This window comes from Lissotriton vulgaris, chromosome 1_1, assembly GCF_964263255.1.
Source record: "Lissotriton vulgaris chromosome 1_1, aLisVul1.2, whole genome shotgun sequence".
Lineage (NCBI taxonomy): Eukaryota > Metazoa > Chordata > Amphibia > Caudata > Salamandridae > Lissotriton > Lissotriton vulgaris.
The window spans coordinates 1,158,286,774-1,158,307,653 of NC_141685.1; the positions used below are offsets into that span (position 1 = coordinate 1,158,286,774).

At 45.1% G+C, this 20,880-nt stretch overlaps 1 protein-coding gene across 1 annotated transcript in view; it reads right to left on the minus strand.

Annotated features, from left to right (window-relative positions):
- Positions 1-2,209: 2,209 nt before the first annotated feature.
- Positions 2,210-20,880, minus strand: part of LOC147748846 (uncharacterized) — a 295,887-nt gene continuing 277,216 nt past the window's right edge. The window contains exon 9 of the mRNA XM_086964138.1: positions 2,210-6,629. Coding sequence (XP_086820264.1) covers positions 4,905-6,629 — 1,725 coding nt within the window. The 3' untranslated portion in view covers positions 2,210-4,904. The remainder of the gene's footprint in view (positions 6,630-20,880) is intronic.

Genomic DNA, 20,880 nt, shown 5'->3' on the forward strand with positions numbered 1-20,880 from the left:
ACACACTCTGTCATGCCTTCCTTGCAAGAGTCCACACCTGCACCCTTGACGTCAGGTCAGACACCTCAGCAATGTCTTCTGTGCTGAACTGGGATGGGCTGTACTGGGGCTGAGCCAGCATACCTGCTGCTGGTGGGCCAAGCAGGGCAGCTCACCATGCCTCACCACCGCAGCCAGCTAGAACTGATTAAGAGACTAAGGTTCAAAACAAGGGAACAGCATCAAAGGAAGGGTAACATTTTTTTGTGAGACTCATATGAATATGTGGAGAGGGAAATCCAGCACGGCGGACCAGAAGACCTAATGCCACCAATTTCTGTGCAGGGCATAGGTCAAAGATAGCATTAAGAAGATAATATACTGTTTTAGCATGGGCAGTAGCAATTGCCATTACCCCCTAAACAGTGATAACCACATTGATCCATGTGTACCACACATTCCATTCAAATGAGACCTCTTTTTCACAACTCTTCTAGCAGTTCTGTTTGGATGCAAACCCTCCAACAAAATTAGCCTAGACGTCACAGAGTGCATGGAAAGATGCCAACTGACCAGGATAAGCAATATAGGGGGCTTTTCTAATGCCATTACCTAACCCACCTACTAAAGACGACATTGTGCAAAATAAAAGCATTTTAAAATGTCTTTGGGCTCAAGCACCATCAAATAATTCACAAATGATGTCCTGTAACGCCCCAGGCACAAGGACAGTCAAAATGGTATGCACAAAATTAGAACACTGCTGGATGCAACTAACAGGGGTGATGCAAGAGAGTCCTTGTGAATTTTTTTGGATGGTAAGCTGATTTATAGTCAGACGCCAATAATCAGCAGGTACAATAAAGGAAACAAGCTCCCTAATCCTTCGTTAGGATTAAAGGACAAACTGCTTATACTTATTTAGCTGTCTGAGCCCACACACAGCTTGAACTCTCTGTTTTTCCTGCGAGCAACAACAACTGGGTTCAACCACAAAAAGGATTAGACTGTTTTGATACTCTTTTCCACATAAATGCTTTCCAGAATTCGGCCATTCCTGATTGCGCTAATGAACGTCCTTCATACTTTATTTGTGATAAGATCAGTTTACTTCAGCCTTATCCAAAGAAGGAAACCTGTAAACTCCCACAACCTAGCATCAAAATGCCTTTTTAAATCCTATAGGATTCTCTGCAAAGCCTCCTCTTTATTCCCCTGCAGTATTTGTCTCTTGAAACTTGGTTTTCAAAACATTACTGAGATCATCCTGGTGCTGCTGCCGAAAAATTGCATACTACCCTTTGGGCTGTTCATCATATCCTCTGTTCCTCACCCCTTAAACAACATCCTTTCTCAGAAATAACATACTTGTACTTGAATCAGCCACCATACTGAGTGCTCATCCAGTCACACACCATGTCAAAAACACCAGCACTGCTCACCCACTGCTTTCACACAACACCAGCTCCAGGCAAGTGTCTCCCTGATGAAACCTGCAAGTTTCACTCCAGATACACTGGGCGTTATTTATGAGAGGTGTTGCATCGCTGTGTGAAAACAGCTATTCAACACTTATCAGTGTGCCCTCCTTCTGCCACCATCATTGCGCCATGTTGCAAGGATTTAAAAGATACGTCAGTATTCCTGACGTATCTGTAGGCACAAAAGGGGCGCATTAATGGGGTGTGTCTGAAAACAGACGCAACTCCAGCAATGTGTCCTTTCACATGGGAAAAGTCCCATGTGAAAGGGCCTGCGTCACTCCTCACGCCTAATGTGAGGCAGGAGTAAGGATTTGATGCAGTGGCGTCCTGGAAGTGTCACAGGTATAATGTAGCACAGGGGTTTACAAAGTGATGCATCTGCCTAGATGCATCACTTTGTGAATATGGTGCAGTGTGGCACATTTTTTAAGCCGCTGCAGCATCAAGTGACGCAAAAGTGGCGTACGGGCCTCATAAATAGGGCCCTCTATCTAGAAGACAATTCAGTCAGGCAGCACAGCTCATGCTTGTACAGCTGAAGATGACAAATGTGACAACGGCAGGATTGATAGGCACATAGACTAATGAGAAATACGGGGCTATCGACTCAAATACATCATCAGCACAAACACCTTTTTCTCAGTGTTAAACAAAAGGAACTGCTGGATGGATTCATTCACTATCATAGGGTTGTATGCAAAATGTTAGGCATTTACCTTGATGTCCAGTTGACGCAAGAAGACATCTCAGAAGGCAGGGAACAGAGGTTTATTCAGAGTTGTACTTAACAGATCTTTCTTAAACCATGGCCTCCAACTTGTGGGTCCTGGGACCTCATCAGTAACATTTAACTCATCTTCTCACAATCAAGACATAGACCCATTCCACAGAGACTCCCACATTAGTAGAATACCACAGTATGGTACAGCCATGCCATATCAAGAACAAAATTAGAGCAGTTTCCTAAAGAAAAACGTTCACCACTTCACCAAATATACATCTAAAGAGTTATGGATCGAACAGGCATCATCTCACTAAGGATATCTCGTCACCTCTGGAAATGCTGAATATAGAATGAGAAACATGCTGTATCAGACTTAGCAGAATACCTACTAAGGAAGGTCAACATTTGTATTCATGTGCAAAACACATTTAAGAGAGAGGTTCTTAAGGTGGGAACCTTATAGTTTTATACGAGGACTTCGCAGAAGGTGAATGATGACTAATCTAAGTACAAAATGGTTCTAGTTGGCTTTCACATATGAATAAATGAGTAATGTAGAAGACTGAACTGGGGTTTGTGGATGTAAAATCATTTCCATAGATATTGAGTGGATTCTTCCTACGATTGCCAGCACGTAAAGCACCATGGTGTTTGGTTTTCTTGAATGCTACTTCCTATTTGAAATGCAGATTACGTTTCTGCTAGTGACTTTATTGCCCTAAATCGCTCATTTGAGCGTGTTAGGAATAGCCTGTCTTCTGCAATGAGTTTGACTCTGATTTTAATTTTTTATAGAGTCATATCGCCTTCATGGAATTGTTTACATTTAGCAGGTATCAGTAGCACTTATGAGCTCTGGACCTCAATTTTAGAAGCCTATTGAAGGTGGAGCTCGTTTTGTCTTCTATTTTCCAGCCCATTCAGATGAAAAGAACCAATAAAATAATGCTGTCCTAGACAACATCAGGATACTTGGACAGGGTTTCTGGAGGAGCAGAATCCTGTACAATCACGCAACAGATGCCGTCATTGTGATTTCTCCATTCTGCTCGTCGCAAGCCTGCTGTCCACCATGTCCTTCTACAGCGGTGCTACCGAGCCCACATCCATCACTACAGACATGATGAAACTACATCAGCAATTTCACAGTGAATTGGCTTGTAGAAAGCTAAAAATACATAGAAACCAAAAGGAAAACAAGTTCTCGATTACCAAAAATGTGTATCCTGATAAATCCACACCTCTCGTCTTCTTGGAGAGGAAACTGTTTTAAGTGTATAGTTACTGTCAGGGCGCCGCAGAGCCCTTACCTTAAATGTTAGGGAGGAAAGTAATAGAGCATGTGGCCTGGATTCTCAATAGCTACTACTATTCCTCCATGTGACCGGAGAGACTGCTGTCTGCGTAGAGTATCTCATGTTGGAGTTGTGTCTATGATACAACGACGGCCAGTGCGGCGATGGAGTCGCATTTGTTTCTATATTTGGTGGATAGGTTGCAACCCGAGTGCTGCTAGTGATACAGAGGAGCAGGCTTCTGCAGGTACTGAGCTGCACACTGACACCTATATGAATAATGGATCGCTTGTATACACCAGATGAGACTTTTTGGGATTAGTTGTTGTTGGGTTGTGACTAAGAAGAAGCAAGATGAAGGTGGCTCAAAGGAGCCTGAGGGCTCAAGAAATCATTAACAAGGCCAGTATGAGCATGCAAGGTAAATAATTATTGCTATGCTGAAGCATAAATAGCATAATGGAAAAAATAATGTACATGCTAAAGAGCCATACATTATTCTGCAAACCACTTGCAGACCATGTCTAAATAAGCAGACAGGCTGCCTAGTAGCATTGCCTTCCAACATTGAAACATGGGTCTTGTTTAGTTGTTCCCCGTTGTTGCTGTTCTGCTTGCTTAGTTGGAGTGCCTGCTGGAGGAGTTGAAACTCAATAGGAAACCTTTATGAGTTATGGCCAGCGCATTGTGTTATTTGACTGGCCGCTGCCAGGAAACCGGATTTTATTTCCACGAACGCATTATAGATGCAAGCTCCCTTTTTAACTGAGCCTGAGACTCTTGTTAACACATATGCATTATTTGTTTTATTATCTATTTTAATTTAGGCCAAGGCAAAAATTCTGTGGGATTTGTTTTAAAGGAAGAGCGACCTGAAGGTCTGTCACAAAATGGCCTGGGAGCTAATCCATTGCCTAGTTTAATTTGATACATGTCTATTTGAATCAGTAGGGTGTTCTTTCCGCTACCTTGCATATAGTTCTTTAATAATTCAATTGAATTCGTTTTTGGCCGTTCCTGCCCAGTCTAAATCCCAGGCTGAGAACCCAATGGCTTATTAGACATTGGGTGTCCCAGCAAAGATGTCTCTGGGGACAAGGGATGAAATGGGATCTCATGCCAGCTCAAACTGGTTTAGTAGGAATGAACTGGTGAATACGCACTGGGTCCCAGACTGACACTCTTAATTGGCGAGAATGCACATGGTTACAAGCTGAGCTCTCCTGGCTGAGTGAGGTTAAAGAATCACAGGTTGAGTTTTCATCGAGAGAGGGACATTAAGGGATCCGAGGTCGAGCTTCAACCGGATGAGGATGAGTAGGAGATCTCATCTTCTGCTGTTATTGGGTTAAATGTTGTAGGTGGTTCCAGGCTAAGCTCCCTCTCAGCGAATGAAAACTGACGTCCGAGACTGAGAGATCTTTACTCCACCACACTTGAGATCTCCTCCACCTGGTATGAGATGCCTCCCCCCTCGACAGTGTATTCCCCTACCTGGTATGTGATGCCCACTTCTCCAACTGTATACTCTCCCACTTGATAGGAGACATCTGTCCCATCTACTGCAGACCCCCCCACCTGGTATGAGATGTCCACTCCATCACTTATGTACCCACCTACCTGGTATGACATACCCTCACGCTTCACTGCAGACCCCCCCAACTGGTATGAGATGTCCCCTTCATTGATTGTGTAGCCTTCTACCTTGTATGAGCTGTCTGCTCCCTCTAGTGTGCACTCACCAATCTGGTATGAAATGTCTCCTCCCTCTACAGTAGTGTCTCCCACCTGATATGACACATTTCCTCCATCTATTGTATACCCCTCCACCTGATATGAAATACTTTCTCCGTCTGTGGTAGTCTCCCTCACCTGGTATGAGATATCTACTCCATCAACTATGTAACCGTCTACTTGGTATGTGATATCTGCACCCTCTACGGTAGACCCTACCACCTCGTATGAAATGTCCACTCCCTCTACTGCAGTATCCCCCACCTGGTAAGAAAGTTCTGTTCCCTCTATGGTGTATCCTCCCAACTTTAATGAAATATCTGCCCCCTCTTCGGTATACTCACCAACTTGGTATGATATGTCCACCACATTACCTGTGCACTCCCCTGCCTGGTATGAGATGTTTGCCCCATTTGATGTTGATTCGCCCACCTGGTATGCAATGTCCACCCCCTGAACTGTGTACTCCCCTGTCTGATATGTGATGTCTGCTCCCTCTGTTGTGGATTCCACGATTTGGTATGAGATGTCAACCCCCTCTACTGTAGACTCAACATCTTGTCGTAAGACTTCCACCCCCTCTACTGCAGACTCACCTACCTGGTATGAGAAATCCAGCCCTGTGACCGTGGACTCCTCAACCTGGTATGAGATACCTGCTTCCACAACTTTTGATTTTTCCAGCTGGCATGCTATATCCACCCCCTCAGCAGTAGATGACACCATCTGATATGAGAAGTCTCCCCCAATGGTGGAATCTCCCACCTGGTATGATATTTCTACCCCTTCAACTGTGGAGTCCTCTACCTCATATACAATGTCCACCCCCTCAACTGAGGATTCTCCCACCTGATATGAAATGTCCACCCCCTTGACAGTGGCTTCCCCCACCTGGTATGCGATGTCCACCTCCTCGATTGTGGATGCCCCCACCTGGTATGCAATGTCCACCTCCTCGATTGTGGATGCCCCCACCTGGTATGCGATGTCCACCTCCTCGATTGTGGATGCCCCCACCTGGTATGAAATGTCCACCCCCTCAACTGAGGATTCCCCCACCTGGTATGCGATATCCACCTCCTCGATTGTGGATGCCCCCACCTGGTATGCGATGTCCACCCCATTGTCTGCGGACTGCTGTAGCTGATATGAGATGTCCACCACGTCAACCGTGGGCTTCGCCACCTGGTATGAGATTCCCATTCCCTCAGCTGTGGACTCCTGTACTTGGTATGAGGAATCCACTTTCACTGCTCTAGATTGTTCCACCTGGAATGAGAAGTCCACCTCTGCCACTTTTGGCTTTGACACTTGTAACAAGAGATCCTCCTCCTTCTCAACGAGCATCTTCCCTTGGCATGAGCTCTCCGCATCCACCTCCTTAGCCTCCTTCTCTCTGGACTGTAGCACAACCTGCAAACAAAACAGTGAATACCATGAAGTTTGAATGTGAGAAAACACTGTGCGATCCCAGAAGCCTCGGATCCCTCTCCTACCAACACCATAAGTGTGGTCCGTGGTGTCCTCCCAACCTAAGACTAGAGCTTTCTATCTGTCTCTCAAATACTGGCATTTGTGACACAAACTTGCATGGCATCTGGTCATCTGTGAACATTGTAGGTTTCTTTGAAAAGAGATCTTTATGCAATTTCTCCATTCTTTGTGTAAGCATTTACATAGTAATATGTAGGGCAATTCTCCATATTTTCAATCTGCCCTTGATACTGCATGAAGGGGTACCTCCTCCAGCAGCATAGGGCCCATGTACACTGACAGGTAAGGTATCTCTCCTTACCTGCTCATCCTACGGGCCTTGTCTCTGATATACAGGGCATCTATCCCTGTGTGTCTATTTTGTTGCCCCAGCACATTTCTTCCTACATCCTAGGGGCTTCAGATATCAACCTCTGTTCCTCCCTGCCTATCATACAGCCTCCGAACACTGGCATGTAGGGTATTTCCACGTCTTCATAGCATTTCTTCATTCCTCTTGGGACATCTGAACAGTGAAATGTAGTGTCTCCCGGTGTTATATAGGTGTAAATTGTCTTTCTCTGCAATACTTTATCTTCTTTCAACCCATATGTCGGATTCTGATTCTAGCTTTCAAATTCAACCTGTCCCTAACTCCTAACACCAACCAGATTAGTATACCTTTTCCACCTAACCCTTTGTGCTACTATGTATTCCACCTCACCCCTCCACCTGTGGCCCTAAAGCATTCTATTTCAGAACATTCCTCTGCCCCTATACCTTAAACCTCCCCATGTTATAACATCCCCTCCATTGCAGACTCTGTTCCTACATGTTAATAAAGCAATAACACTCTTGGCCATGTCATGTCCTAAATCCATCATGGTACTACATCCTACCTTTCGGCTGTCCCTCAGACCCGAAATCCCTCAGTTCCATGTGTTTTTAACAGTAAAATGTTTTTGTAAAAAATTCACATTAAAACATTTTTTTTGTTCATCTTTCAGTTCTGAAATTTATATTTTTGTTCTTTTACCTGTAATAATTTCTACATTATTTCAAACTTTTTTTAAAATAAAGAGGCTGCTGTTTATAGCACACTGCACAGACCTCAGTGACTGCTCTAGCACCAGCGTCCTACTTCTCTTTCTACTTCTCGCTGCTCTTATTCTTCTCCATCCCGTGACGGCCTCTGTTATACTCTCCTGCATCGTTTCACCATGGCCATTTAAGGGATATGTCTACCCGCTGGCAACTTGGCCCTATATGGCAGGAGGAGAGAGGACGTTTGCATGTCAGTAGGCCAGGAATGTGTGTTCTGTCTGCTCTAGGATCACGCTTTGTCTCCTGCTTCAATAATAGTCATGCCATGTCCGCCCGACGCACGTCTTCTTTTTTCCACTGCAACCCGGCCACCAGGAAACTCCCTTGACCAATCCTGGTACTGCTCTCGCCCTGATTGGAGGGAGCAGCCTCACTCAGTGCTCCACCGCACCGTGGAGGCTTGCACTTGCTCTAACCCAGCTGTTTTAAGACCGCTGGGTTAGAGATGTTAAAATTGCGCGTGTGTGGCTGCCCATCATAAGAAGGCCAGCAAAAATGACATGTACACTTTAAACAGTGCATTGACAGCCCACCCCCTCCCTGCTGATGTCATTCAGAAGGCCCTGTACCATCCTGATGATCTGTTTGAAACAGGGGATGAAAAACAAAATGGTAGCGGATTATCATTTTATTTTTCATCTCTGGGGACTTTGGGGGTAATTTAAGTGGGGCGAGGCTCCTCTGCTCCAACTGAGAACCACCCCTGAAGAGGGATTATCTTAAGTTTGAGATCGAGATGACTGCTTGCTGCAGAGCCATCCTCCTCTTTACTGACACATTGACATTGAATCCCTCTTGCTCTTTTGTCATAGGCCTAGGGAAAGAGGAGCAGAGTACTGATTCTTATAGAGGTAGTGACAAAGCAGTGAGACAGCACTTTTTGGCCAATAAATGTACACTACAAATATAATTGATGAATTAATTACCAGTGATCTTGAATACATGAATTCTCCCTTCCTCATCCAAATTCTTACTTTTGTGCGTTATAGGCGCCTCCCTAACTTAGCGCATCCATTTTCAAGTTTCGTTCTTTGTCTTCAATACTGGCTCAGTCCTACCCCATCCCTCAACAGACCCGAAAGGGCATTTCTCCCCTTCTCACTTTCTAATTCACTATTTAATAAGGGCCTGAAATTTAGACAAGATCATTGATGAAAGGCAGGTGGGGTAGGGAAGTAACTTAAGTACTAGGATGAAGAATGGAGAATCATTTGATGCAGGCACTGCAACCACCTTTAAGTTGGCACTTGCCACCCTGCACATTGGGGAAAAAAGCTATTTGTAATCCTACACTAGTAGTAAAGATGAACAAGGCGAGTAAAACTAAGAAAGGAATACACCTTTCATGAGATACATGGGAGCAACCCCACATTACCTGTGTGTCCCTCATCTTCAACACAGTCAATAACCATGAGCATTGACCCCAAACTCGAGACAGGTAACAAAACAGGAATTGCTTTTGCTAACCTAGCCACCCTGAGGTTGATGCTGGGCTTAAACCTCCAACGTGTATTAGAGTTTCTTTTCCTGCTGGGCTTGGAGAGAACTCTATTAACACTGAGGGAGCTCCACGCTCTGGGGACTTTTAGAAAGAGATCCCTGAGCTTAAAATCTTCAAGTATGCACACTCTATTGTGTGGTAAAGCACACCATATGGAGTAAGCTGTTGCCTTTCATAAAATACTCTAGTTTACTTTACAGAAACCAAGGTTAGTGTTTTCATATCTGACTTGATGTTTTCATTCAATTTGTACCGATGCAGTGAGGTGGTGTTCAGGATTGTAACCGGCATCGCAATTTAGGGGAATTCACTCTGTGCCTGTGTAATGTTTCAGAGAGTGTCTTCTCACCAGGCATGCATTCTGAGTGCTTCTGAGTTGAGCGTAAAGCAGCGGCTACAGTGGTAGTAGGTCCATATGGGAGTTGGGTGGAAGTTGCTTTCAGGTTCTGGCTACTGCAGAAGGAGTGTGTGCAGTTCCATTGTGCATAGCTGTGAGTTGCTATATTTATTTTCTTAATTCTGATTACATTTTATTCTTAATTCCAGATTGTAAATTGCCAAGTATGGGGAAACATTCTCAAAAAAGCAATTGCTCTCCTTCCTCATCTTTGTGTGACAGCAGATCGAGATCCCCTCCTCCACCTCTCACCTGAGAAGAATAAATCCTCGGATGAGGATGAGAGAATAAGTAAGCCAATTTTGGAGACATTTGTTTCTCTAAAAAAGGAGAAAGGGGATGTGTGGGAAGGAGTGGCACAAGAAAGTAGTTATTGTGATCTTTTGATTTCAGGCTTATCAGATGGCTCCTCTTTCCTTTCACTAAATTATAGATCCTAAAGGGAAGTATATTTCAATAGGTATATTTCATGAATTATTGTGTCACATTAAGGAGAACATGGATTTCCCAGAAGAAAAGGTTACCAGTTCGTCCAAGAACACTATCCTAAGGCAGTTTAAAAAAACTGCTGGCTGTGGAGTTCCTATTCATCAATTTGTTTTGTAGGGGGTGCTTAATGAGTAGAAGGATCCAGACAAGAATAACGCACAGAAGTTTATGGCAAATCTTTATCCTCTGAAAGATAACCTTCCTGATTCAATCCTTGTAGACTTGGTTGTTGCCTGTCTTGTTGGGTGATCATCAGTGGTAGGCGAAAATATCTTCAAGTAGCTGGAAAATAAGAAAGCGCATACAACTTTAAAGAAGGTCTATTCTGGTTCTCATTTGGCTCTCTACTCAAGTATTTATGGTGTCTATAGTGCGCATTACTTACCTTTTAGCTATTTAAATTTATGCTGGAGGATGTGAAGTGTTCGGATATTTTGGAGAAAATGCAAAAACAAAATGAGTTGCTCTCAGATTTTGATGCATCTAGAGCCTGAGCCTTGGCATGGGGTGTTTCTAATGCAGCTCGCAGAAACCTTTTTTCTGAAGGACTGGAATTCAGACTCTGCACAAACAGCAGCGAGTCTTAGAATGCCATTCAAGAGAAAAAGGGTATTTGGTTTAGAACTTGAACAACATTTTTAAGGGCAGGAAATACTCTTTTTCTTTTAGGAAAGAACAAATTAAATCTTACTTTCAAGTTAAGAAAAAACCTTTCTGACAGCCCTCCAAAAGACAACAGAAGATGGAAGGAGGTCTAAGCTTTCGCCTTCAAATTCCAAAAAGAAATCGAAAGACCTTATAAATAAAAATCAGTGCACATGACCATGCCGATGATGAGGAAGTAAGTGGACCCAAAGTCGCATGTGGAGGCAGGATTCATTACTTCCTGGACATGTAGGAGGAATCCATGACAGACAGGTGGGTGTTAAACATCATTTAGAGGGGCTACAAACTAGAGTTCCTGTTGCCTCCAACATCTTCAGGGACCATTCGTACAGCATTACCAAAGACTCATGAGAAAAGGAAGGCATTACAGCCTCTTCTTCAAAAGAAGGCAATTGTTCTGGTAATTGTTCCGGTTCAAAAGGGCACAGAAAAACTCTATTGTTTTTCTGGTTCTAAAGCTAAACAAGGGCTATTGGGTTATGATAGATTTAAAAATCCTGAACAAGTCAGTAATAAAGATCCCATTCAAAATGGATACCCTCCAGAGAATTATTCTCCTGATCCAGAAGGATTATCTATAGGTGATTTTGGATTTATTGGATGATTATATCCATGTACGTATGTTCAAAAGCCATTATAAATCTGGATACCTTTCTGCTTAGAAACAACATTGTCAATACAGAGTCTTCCATTTGGCCTAGGATCCTCTTTGAGGGCCTTCACAAAAATGGTAGCCCCAATTTTATCTACATCTCCAAGGAATCTCGATATTCCTGAACTGAACAATCAGTTGATCCAAGCCCCCTTTATTCAAACACCGAATCTCTATGTAGGAAAGACCATAAATAACTATGTCAATCCATCATGTCTTTCTTCTCAATCTTTCCAAATCCCAATTACAATCAACACAGGATCTTGTTTTCATAGGCAGAAAGTTGAATACTTAACAGGCCAGAGTATTCCTCCTGGAGGAAAGGATCTTTCACATCTAGAGCTTAGTGAAGTCTCTGATGTCTCTCAAGGAAATCGATGCCTCAGTGTCCACTTTTCCATTGGTGAATTTAGGCCTTCATTATGGCACCACCACAGACCTGGAGAACTACCAGCAACAAACTTGGAGAGGGAAATTCCTGTTACTGTCAAGATGAAAGAAGACCTTCAATGGTGGCTGGAGTCAGACAGTCTATCCAGAGGAGTCTTGATGCACCCAGATCCTCCTCAAATTTTAACAACAAATGCGAGCACTCTAGGCTGTAGCGATACACTGGGACTCTGTCAGTCCAGGCAAAGTGGAGTTGGACGGAAGCATTGAAGTTGTCAAATTTGAGAGAGTTTGCTGCTGTGACCAGGGCTCTTCATCACTTCAAAATGCATCACTATCTCCCATGTCCTTGTAAGGTCAAGTCAGTCAAGTCAAGTCAATAAATTTATATAGCGCGCTACATACCCAGAGGGTCTCAAGGCGCTTGAAGAGGGTGGGGAATTACTTGTCAAATATCCACGTTTTAAGTTGCTTTCTGAATGCTAGGTGGTTCTGAGTAAGGCGAAGGTGAGTGGGAAGTGAGTTCCAGGTTTTAGCTGCCAGGTAGGAGAAGGATCTGCCTCCCATGGTGGTTTTGTTGATGCGGGGTACAGTAGCAAGGGCTTGGTTGGAGGATCGTAGCTGGCGGGAGGGGGTGTAGAAGGACAGTCGTGTGTTGAGGCATTCGGGTCCGATTTCATAGAGTGCTTTGTGTGCGTGGGTCAGGAGCCGGAAAGTAATCCTCTTATTGATGGGGAGCCAGTGGAGGTTTTTCAGGTGACCAGAGATGTGTTCTTTCCGCGGGATGTCTAATATGAGCCTGGCTGAGGCGTTCTGGATTCGTTGGAGTTTTTTCTGGAGTTTTGCGGTGGTACCGGCGTAGAGGGTGTTACCGTAGTCCAGTCGGCTTGTGACCAGAGCGTGGGTGACCGTTTTTCTAGTTTCGGTGGGGATCCAACGAAATGTTTTTTTGAGCATGCGAAGAATGTTGAAGCAAGATGAAGAAACAGCGTTGACTTGTCTGTTCATCGAGAGGGAGGAGTCCAGGATGACGCCCAGGTTCCGTGCGTGGTCCGTCGGGATGGGTGCTTTTCCAAGGGCCTCTGGCCACCAAGAGTCATCCCAGGCGGAAGGGGATGTGCCTAGGATGAGGACTTCTGTTTTGTCTGAGTTCAGTTTCAGACGGCTGTGCTTCATCCAGTTGGCTACTTCTTTCATTCCTTCATGCAGGTTGGTTTTGGCAGTGTAAGGGTCTCTGGTGAGAGATAGGATCAGTTGAGTGTCATCGGCGTAAGAGATGATGTTGAGGTTGTGCTGGCGTGCGATGACCGCGAGGGGGCTCATGTATACGTTGAAGAGGGTGGGGCTGAGTGAAGATCCTTGTGGTACGCCGCAGATGACTTCAGTGGCCTCTGACTTGAATGGTGGAAGGCGGACTCTCTGGGTTCTTCCGGTGAGGAAGGAGGTGATCCATTCCAGAGCTTTTCCTTGGATTCCGACGTTTCTGAGGCGTTGTAGAAGGGTGCTATGACAGACCGTGTCGAAGGCTGCGGAGAGGTCGAGGAGGATGAGGGCGACTGTGTCTCCATTGTCCAGTAGAGTTCGAATGTCGTCTGTTGCTGCAATGAGGGCGGTTTCAGTGCTGTGCTTGGCTCGGAAGCCGGATTGTGAGGAGTCGAGGGATTTGTTGGTTTCGAGGAATGCGGCGAGCTGGTTGTTGATCGCTTTCTCGATGACTTTGGCCGGGAATGGAAGGAGTGAGATAGGGCGGTAGTTTTTGAGTTCGGTGGGGTCAGCTGTGGGTTTCTTCAGGAGGGCGCTGAGTTCGGCATGTTTCCAGCTTTCCGGGAAGGTTGCGGAGTTGAGGGAGCAGTTGATGACGTCTCGAAGGTGCGGTGCTATAATGGAGTCTGCTTTGTTAAAGATGTGGTGAGGGCATGGGTCTGTGGGGGATCCTGAGTGGATAGAGTTCATCAGACGGATGGTGTCCTCGGTGGAGATTGGCGTCCAGTCATTGAGGATGTTCAAGGGGGGTGGGGGTCCTGCAGGGGGTTGGGTGGGTTGGTCTTCGGGCCGGTTGTCGAAGCTGTTGTGGATGTCTGCAATTTTGTTGTGAAAGAATGATGCTAGGGAGTCGCAGAGGGCTTGAGAGGGGGTGATGTCGTTGGAGTTGGCTGAGGGGTTGGTAAATTCCTTGACGATGTTGAATAGTTCCTTGCTATTGCGGGCGTTGTTATCTAGTCGATCCTTGAAAGCGGCTTTCTTGGCGTTCCGGATCAGTTGGTGGTGTATGCGGGTGGCGTTTTTGAAGGCGTCCTTGGTGCTGGTGGTTGGGTCTTTTTTCCAGGCTTTCTCAAGGGAGCGACAAAGTTTCTTGGATTTCTTAAGATCGTCGTTGAACCAGGAGGCCTTCTTGCTGCCTAGTTTGATTTGTCGTGTTTTCAGTGGTGCTAGGATGTCGGCGCTGTTGGATAACCATTGGGTGAGGTTGGTGGCTGCTTGGTCTGGGTTTGAGGAGTGGGCTGGGGGGTTTTGCAGAAGCGATGTGAGGTAATATGAATTTTATGGTCAATTGTGTCCCCTATCGTAGACCCCAACGGCTCCATGTACGTGCTTCAAGTACATGTATGTTCCCTCCACTTCCAGCTATGAAGACGCAAATACATTTGCGTCCAACGTTAACATGTCCTCTTTCAGATCCACCATGAATGGGTCGAATATTCAGTTCCTAAGTATGCCTTGCCAACGTCTTTACACGGTGCACTTTCACGTTTTTCTGGCTCTGGCGAGTTAGGCCCTGATTCCTGCCATCGAGCCCTTTCTGCCTTCTGCCTTCGAAAGCTGCAGCCTGGACCTGCATCTGTATCCCTGACCTTTGCCTTACTTCCTGTGCGGCTAGCGGTGCCTGGCTCGGCCTGCTTGCCTGCCAAGACTGAATTCAGCCTTCAAGTTATCTGCTCCGCTCCTCGAAAATGGTATACACCTGTTACAACGCAACTTTTACAACTACCTACCGTTACAACGCAACTTTTACAACGCATACCATTACAACGCATTGCGCTGGGGGGCGCTCTAGGATAGGGAATAAGTTTAATTTACTATCCAACACCTTCCCTAGTGTCCACGGGGACTGGAGTTGGAATAGTAAACTATACTTACCACTATCCAGCACCTCTAAGCGCTATGCGTTGTAATGGTATGCGTTGTAATGGTCGCGTTGTAATGGTAGGTAGTTGTAATGGTATGCGTTGTAACGTCATACATCCCTCGAAAATACATTCCTGTCTAGTAGTTTAGGAAAACATCTCCCCAGCTGCAGAGCAAAGGGCCCGGCCTTTCTGTCTCCATGCAAGTAATTCGTAGCTCCTGTTACCATGGTAGGCCCATGCCCCTTGCTTTACACGTAGACACGTAGTCACATATACACGCACTAGCAGTCAGTATAGAATAGCCTCTGCCCGAGAGACCTTTCCTTCTAGATAATACAGTTCCTCAAACACAAGATATTAGATATGATTTGGGTTTAGGTTGTTCTGACACGCCAGACTTCTGTCTCCCTGTATAGCGCAAATGTCAAGTCCCCTTCACCCTCCAGTTCCACGTCATTCACACGTCATGCTGCTGCGCGCGCATCTCTGCCATGTATTTCTGCTGACACTGCAGGATTCTTCTAGGGATCCACCCACCTGTGACACTTTTCTATGACGTTTCTAGTACACACCTCCGTGTACGCCCTTGTGCACGCCTCCTGTTACGCACATGTGTTCTTATCTCTCTTCTCTCAGCTGTTACGCCTTCTGCATTCATCATCACTGTAATGCATTGACTATATATATGATATCTTGTTAATAAAACATTGTACATGTCCATGTCCATTTCCCTTCCTGAACCCTTGTGGTGATGGAACATGATACCTGGTTCGAACCAATTCCTTTTTAAGGAATAAAACCCTTACTAAACTCAGATGCCACGGACTTTGCCTCTTATTTTTGACTGAGTTATTCCTATTGAAGTTTACCGCATAAATTAAGTATAGGTAATTTAAATTTACCACATAATTGGCGCCCGAATAGGGACCCCTCCCCCACCTTACGCGCCGGCGGTGCGTTGCAGGCCTAGCCCCCTGCCACAGCCGTGAAGGACAACTACGCGTACCCGCAGGATTTCCTGTATCTCCCTCAGGCCAACGGAGGTGACTGAGGCTGCGATCGACACCCAGACGAGGCGGTGAGGAGTGCGGAGGATCCCGACCAGAGCCTAGCTGAGAGAGCAAGGTCCGAGGTATTCAGAGGCCCACCAGTTCCGAAGTTCCGAAGTACCTACGTCACGAGTCGAGTCCAGTCCAGTCGAGTCCAGGGTGCAGTCCAGTGTCGAGTTTCCGAGGCCTTCCGTTCCGTGCTTCCCGGTGAGTACCGTTGCTGGGGACGCATCTAGACGGGTGCATTAGTTTGTGCCCGGTCAAGACGGGTTTGGGTACACAGACCCGGTCTGCACTGTTTAGCGGTGTATCTGTACTGTTTAGCAGTATATCGAGTATGCAGGTAGCTAGTTTTATTCTAGTTATTGTTGTTCGTTTTCAAAATGTTTAAATGTGTTTTAATGTCGTGGTATGAGTGATTGTTTGATTTTCATTACTGTGTTTACTGTATTAGTTGGGTCCAAGTCCGAGTAAGTATCAAGTACCAAGTAGCACGGCTGAAACATGCCGCTGTTTTCTAAACTGAAACAGATAGGAACTAGAAAAGGGATACTCGAGGAAGCTGTTCCCATCCCACCCAGGGACACTCCAGGGTATTTTATGTACCACAAACACGGCTTAGATGCTGTATTATTTCTCGATTTATGGGTGGATTACACCAAAGATTTAGCAGAGAATCAGAGATGGCCCGCTGCAGGGACATGGGATGCCGAGTGTATCATGAGAGTAGAAGAAGCGTTATGGAAAAATAAAGCCAGACAGTCACAAAAAGCTGCCATTGAATTATGGCGTAAAGAATCGCACAGACGGACAGAGAAAGCACTCAGAAAAGCAGAGAGAAGTAAGGAGGATTCTGAAAAAGCCAAAGAAAAGGAACTACTAGAAGAAGGAGAACGAGTTAGAATAGAACAACACGATAGACGTAGAAATGCAATTATGACAGGATTGTATCCAGTCCTGGCCGAGGGCCTGCCCAAGGCGACCCCGGAAGTACCGAAAGATCTCCCCCCTCCATTGGTTCCGACTAAATTACGTCACAAGACCACAAAGGATATTTTCCTTTCTTCCTATTTAGACGATGTAGCTCCCGAATATATCAATGTTCCGCTTGCACGCATACCACCCCCTGACCGCCATCCCCAACGACAGGACACTCCTCCACCACTTCCTGCAAACCCGATAAATCCTATTAATCCGCAAAATCCTTTCGGGCCTGACACGGCCCTACCGACAGATCATGCTCAAGCCTCCGCTTCAGGAGGTGCATCAGGAGGTTTCCATACCCCGCCACCAGTACATCGATAAGATGTTAGAGAACTAGCAATGCAACGTACTCCGAAACCGATTACCAGTGAAAAAGCGAAAGAACTTCTCACATATTGTAGATATGACCCCATACCAGGCAAAGATGGTTACATGTTATTAGCCTCAATACGTATAAGACGTGCTGCCGATTTTTTAGTTCTGTTTCCAGGAATAAAAGCTAATCTAGACCGGATATATCAGTTCATTCAGACGGGGGAGGGTCCGGAATGTGTTCACGAAGCCATGGCGCATCAGAAAGTCGACATCCAGAGCCTAATACTAAGATTCCTCATAAACTGTTTCATAAGAGAACGAGACAGGCCTGGTGCAAATCAAGAAGAGATGAAGATACTAACTGCATGGAGTCAGAATATTTCAGACGGAAAACACGATAAACAAAATTGTATAGAGAGCATGTATAGAAAGATTCGTAAAGAAATAGTAGTATTCCATGCAAAAGCGAAAGCTGAAGGGAAGCAGAATCTGATGCAAATAAATCCTCAGAGGAGGAACCAGAGGATGAGACCGAAGATAGAGGAACAATAGCCTATGTAGGGAGGGGTAGACCCTTTAATAAACCGATACGTCCAGAAAGTAGGAGACTTTTTCACACTGCTATGTCAAATCCGAAGACTCCTGAACATTTGTTTCAGGCTACCGATAAAGTACTTCAAGAACGAATGGGGTACCATGTACTCGATTCCATGGATGAACAAGAATTAGCCAGGTCAGCAGTACAATGGGCTGACAATTCTGATAAATATAGTGATGACGCCTTAGCGCAGACCTTTTTGAATCTTTCCCCAGACGAACAGCGACTAGCTGGTATGTATATGATACAACATCTCCTTATATTGTATAAGAGCCAACATTCTGATCCAGGTCCCCTACCTGATATACTAATAGAGCTACTCATGAATAAATGGAGAGGCCTAGGTACAGATTTAATTAAGGTAATTCTAGAGCATCGGCACAGATATAGTACTTTCCTGAATCCACAGTTTGTTCCAGCTCCACCCCCAGAAAGAAAAATGTATTACATAGACAGACAGAATCCCTTGCGAGAAGTGCATCCAGTTAGGAATGATGATAATACCTTTAGACGTGTGTTTGTGTACACGCCCATAACTAAAATGGAATTATTGGAAATGAAGAAATTAGTGCCCAGTCACGATAAAGACCCTGCAGGTTTCCACCGTGAAATAAAAGACATGTTACTCATGGGTGATTTTACCTATCCCGACATCATGAAAATATTGAAAGTATTATTGCCTGCCGGTATTTACGAGAAACTCAAAGAAAAAGAATGGGAGGTGGGAGACGCAAAGATTGATTGGGCTGCATTAGAGAACGAAGAAAATACTAGAACCCCAGGCCTAGGGCTCGGGGATAAAACTAAAGCATTACCAGGATTGTTAGTACAAGTATTGCCACGTTTATTAACAACGAAAAAGGAGGACTGGGATGCAATCTCAGCCTGTAAACAGAAGCCCGATGAAGACACTAGTGATTTTTATTCCCGATTTGAGAAATGTTTTGTTATTAATAGTGGCCTGAAAGCAAGTAGCGAGTCGTATCCACACCTTTTTGTATCCAAGTTAGTCGAGAATTCTCTGCCCCAAGTTAAGAACCGTGTACTAAAAGTCGAGAGCACATGGCAAGCAAACACGCCTTCCCAAATGTTACAAATGTTACAGTACCACCAGAACAGAATTAGAGAAGAACATGATCACGAACAAAGACGCATGAAAGACACGAAAATGAAAATGTTAGTTGCTCAGTCAGTTCCAGCTGACGGTCAGAAAAAGGGTATGACACAGTCCAATAATTCAGCAGCTCCTGTTAAAGGGACATGCAACTATTGTAAACAGCCAGGTCACTATATAAACGATTGTGCAGTTTTGAAACACAATATAGCTACAGGTAAAACTAAAGAAAGACCGCGTCCTCCTAGACAGGACCAGGCCCAACAACAAGTACCACAGAATATCCAGCCTATGCAAACTTCGCAACAGACAGTACAGACCGTAGCAGTACCACAGCCACAGCCCATTGCTGCAACACAACATGCAACGCAACAGATGTACTAGTATGCACAAACAGATTACCCCGATTATCAGCGATACACATGAAACAGCCTAGAGAGTGAAGTTGGCTTGCCTCTTATTGAGGTTCCTGTAGATCAAGAGGGTCCTTACGTACATAGCCAAGTGTTAGGAAAAGATAGAAAGTTTTTGATTGATACAAGGGCAAGCAGAACAACGATCAGTCATGACGAGGTTCCAGGGGCACCCCTCTCAGGCTCACAGAATGTTTCCCTTGGATTTTCAGGCAAACCTATTGTAAATGAAGTATCAAAACCTGTACCTCTTTTAGTTGGTCCATTGTCTCGCACTACAGATTTGTTATTAACGAAATCATGTCCAGAAAACTTGTTAGGTATCAAGACACTGAAAGCTCTAGGAGCTGTGATATGTTGTTCTCCGGAAGGAGTAAGACTGTTCTTGCGTGACTTTAAGGGTCACTATGTGTTGAGAGATATTGATCCCAGATTACAGAATGTTCCTGCACATTTATGGGCACAAGGCCCCACTGATGTAGGTTGTATGCACATTACACCATATCGAGTCACACTCAGGCCAGGAGTAGTACTACCACGAATCAGACAATACAAGCTACCCCCAGATGCTGTAGTGGCTTTACTGAAAATCATTGACGAGCTCATTGCACAAGGAGTGGTTGTAGAAACCGACTCGAATCTATGTAATTCCCCTATCATTCCAATTCTTAAACGTACTGATCCTAATGCACCCCCAGTTTATCGATTAGTTATCGATTTGCGCGAATTGAATAAATGCATCGTACCGCAGTACCCCGTGGTCCCAGACATCTCGTCTTTATTGACTGCCATTGATTCAGAAGCAACGTTCTTTACTGTAATTGATCTGAAGAACGCCTTCTTTAGTGTTCCAATTGATCCGGAAAGCCAATATCTCTTCGGATTCTGTTTAAATGGTCGAAGCTTCAAATTTGCACGCGCACCTCAAGGATTCACAGAAAGCCCCAGCATCTATAGCCAAGCACTGAAAAGACAACTAGACAGTATACACATGCCTGACAACACTGCCCTGTTACAGTATGTCGATGATCTACTGATCACCGCCCGCAGCGAACCTGAATGTGAGCAAGCGTCACTGACGGTTTTGCATTTCTTGGCTGACAAGGGGCACAAGGTGTCCCCTTTGAAGCTGCAATTCTGTGTTCAGCAAGTGGTTTACCTTGGTCACTTGCTGTCCAAAGGGGGGAGACAGCTAACACCTGACCGCATCCAGTTAATTGTAAACATGTCACAACCCAAGACACAAAAGGAGGTACGAGCCTTTATAGGCCTCACTTCTTACTGTAGACAATGGATCCCTCAGTATGCATTTCTAGCCAAGCCACTCATACAGTTGACAACCCAGGAGGCAGCGATATCGACTGTCCTCCCTTGGACTCAGGAACACACAC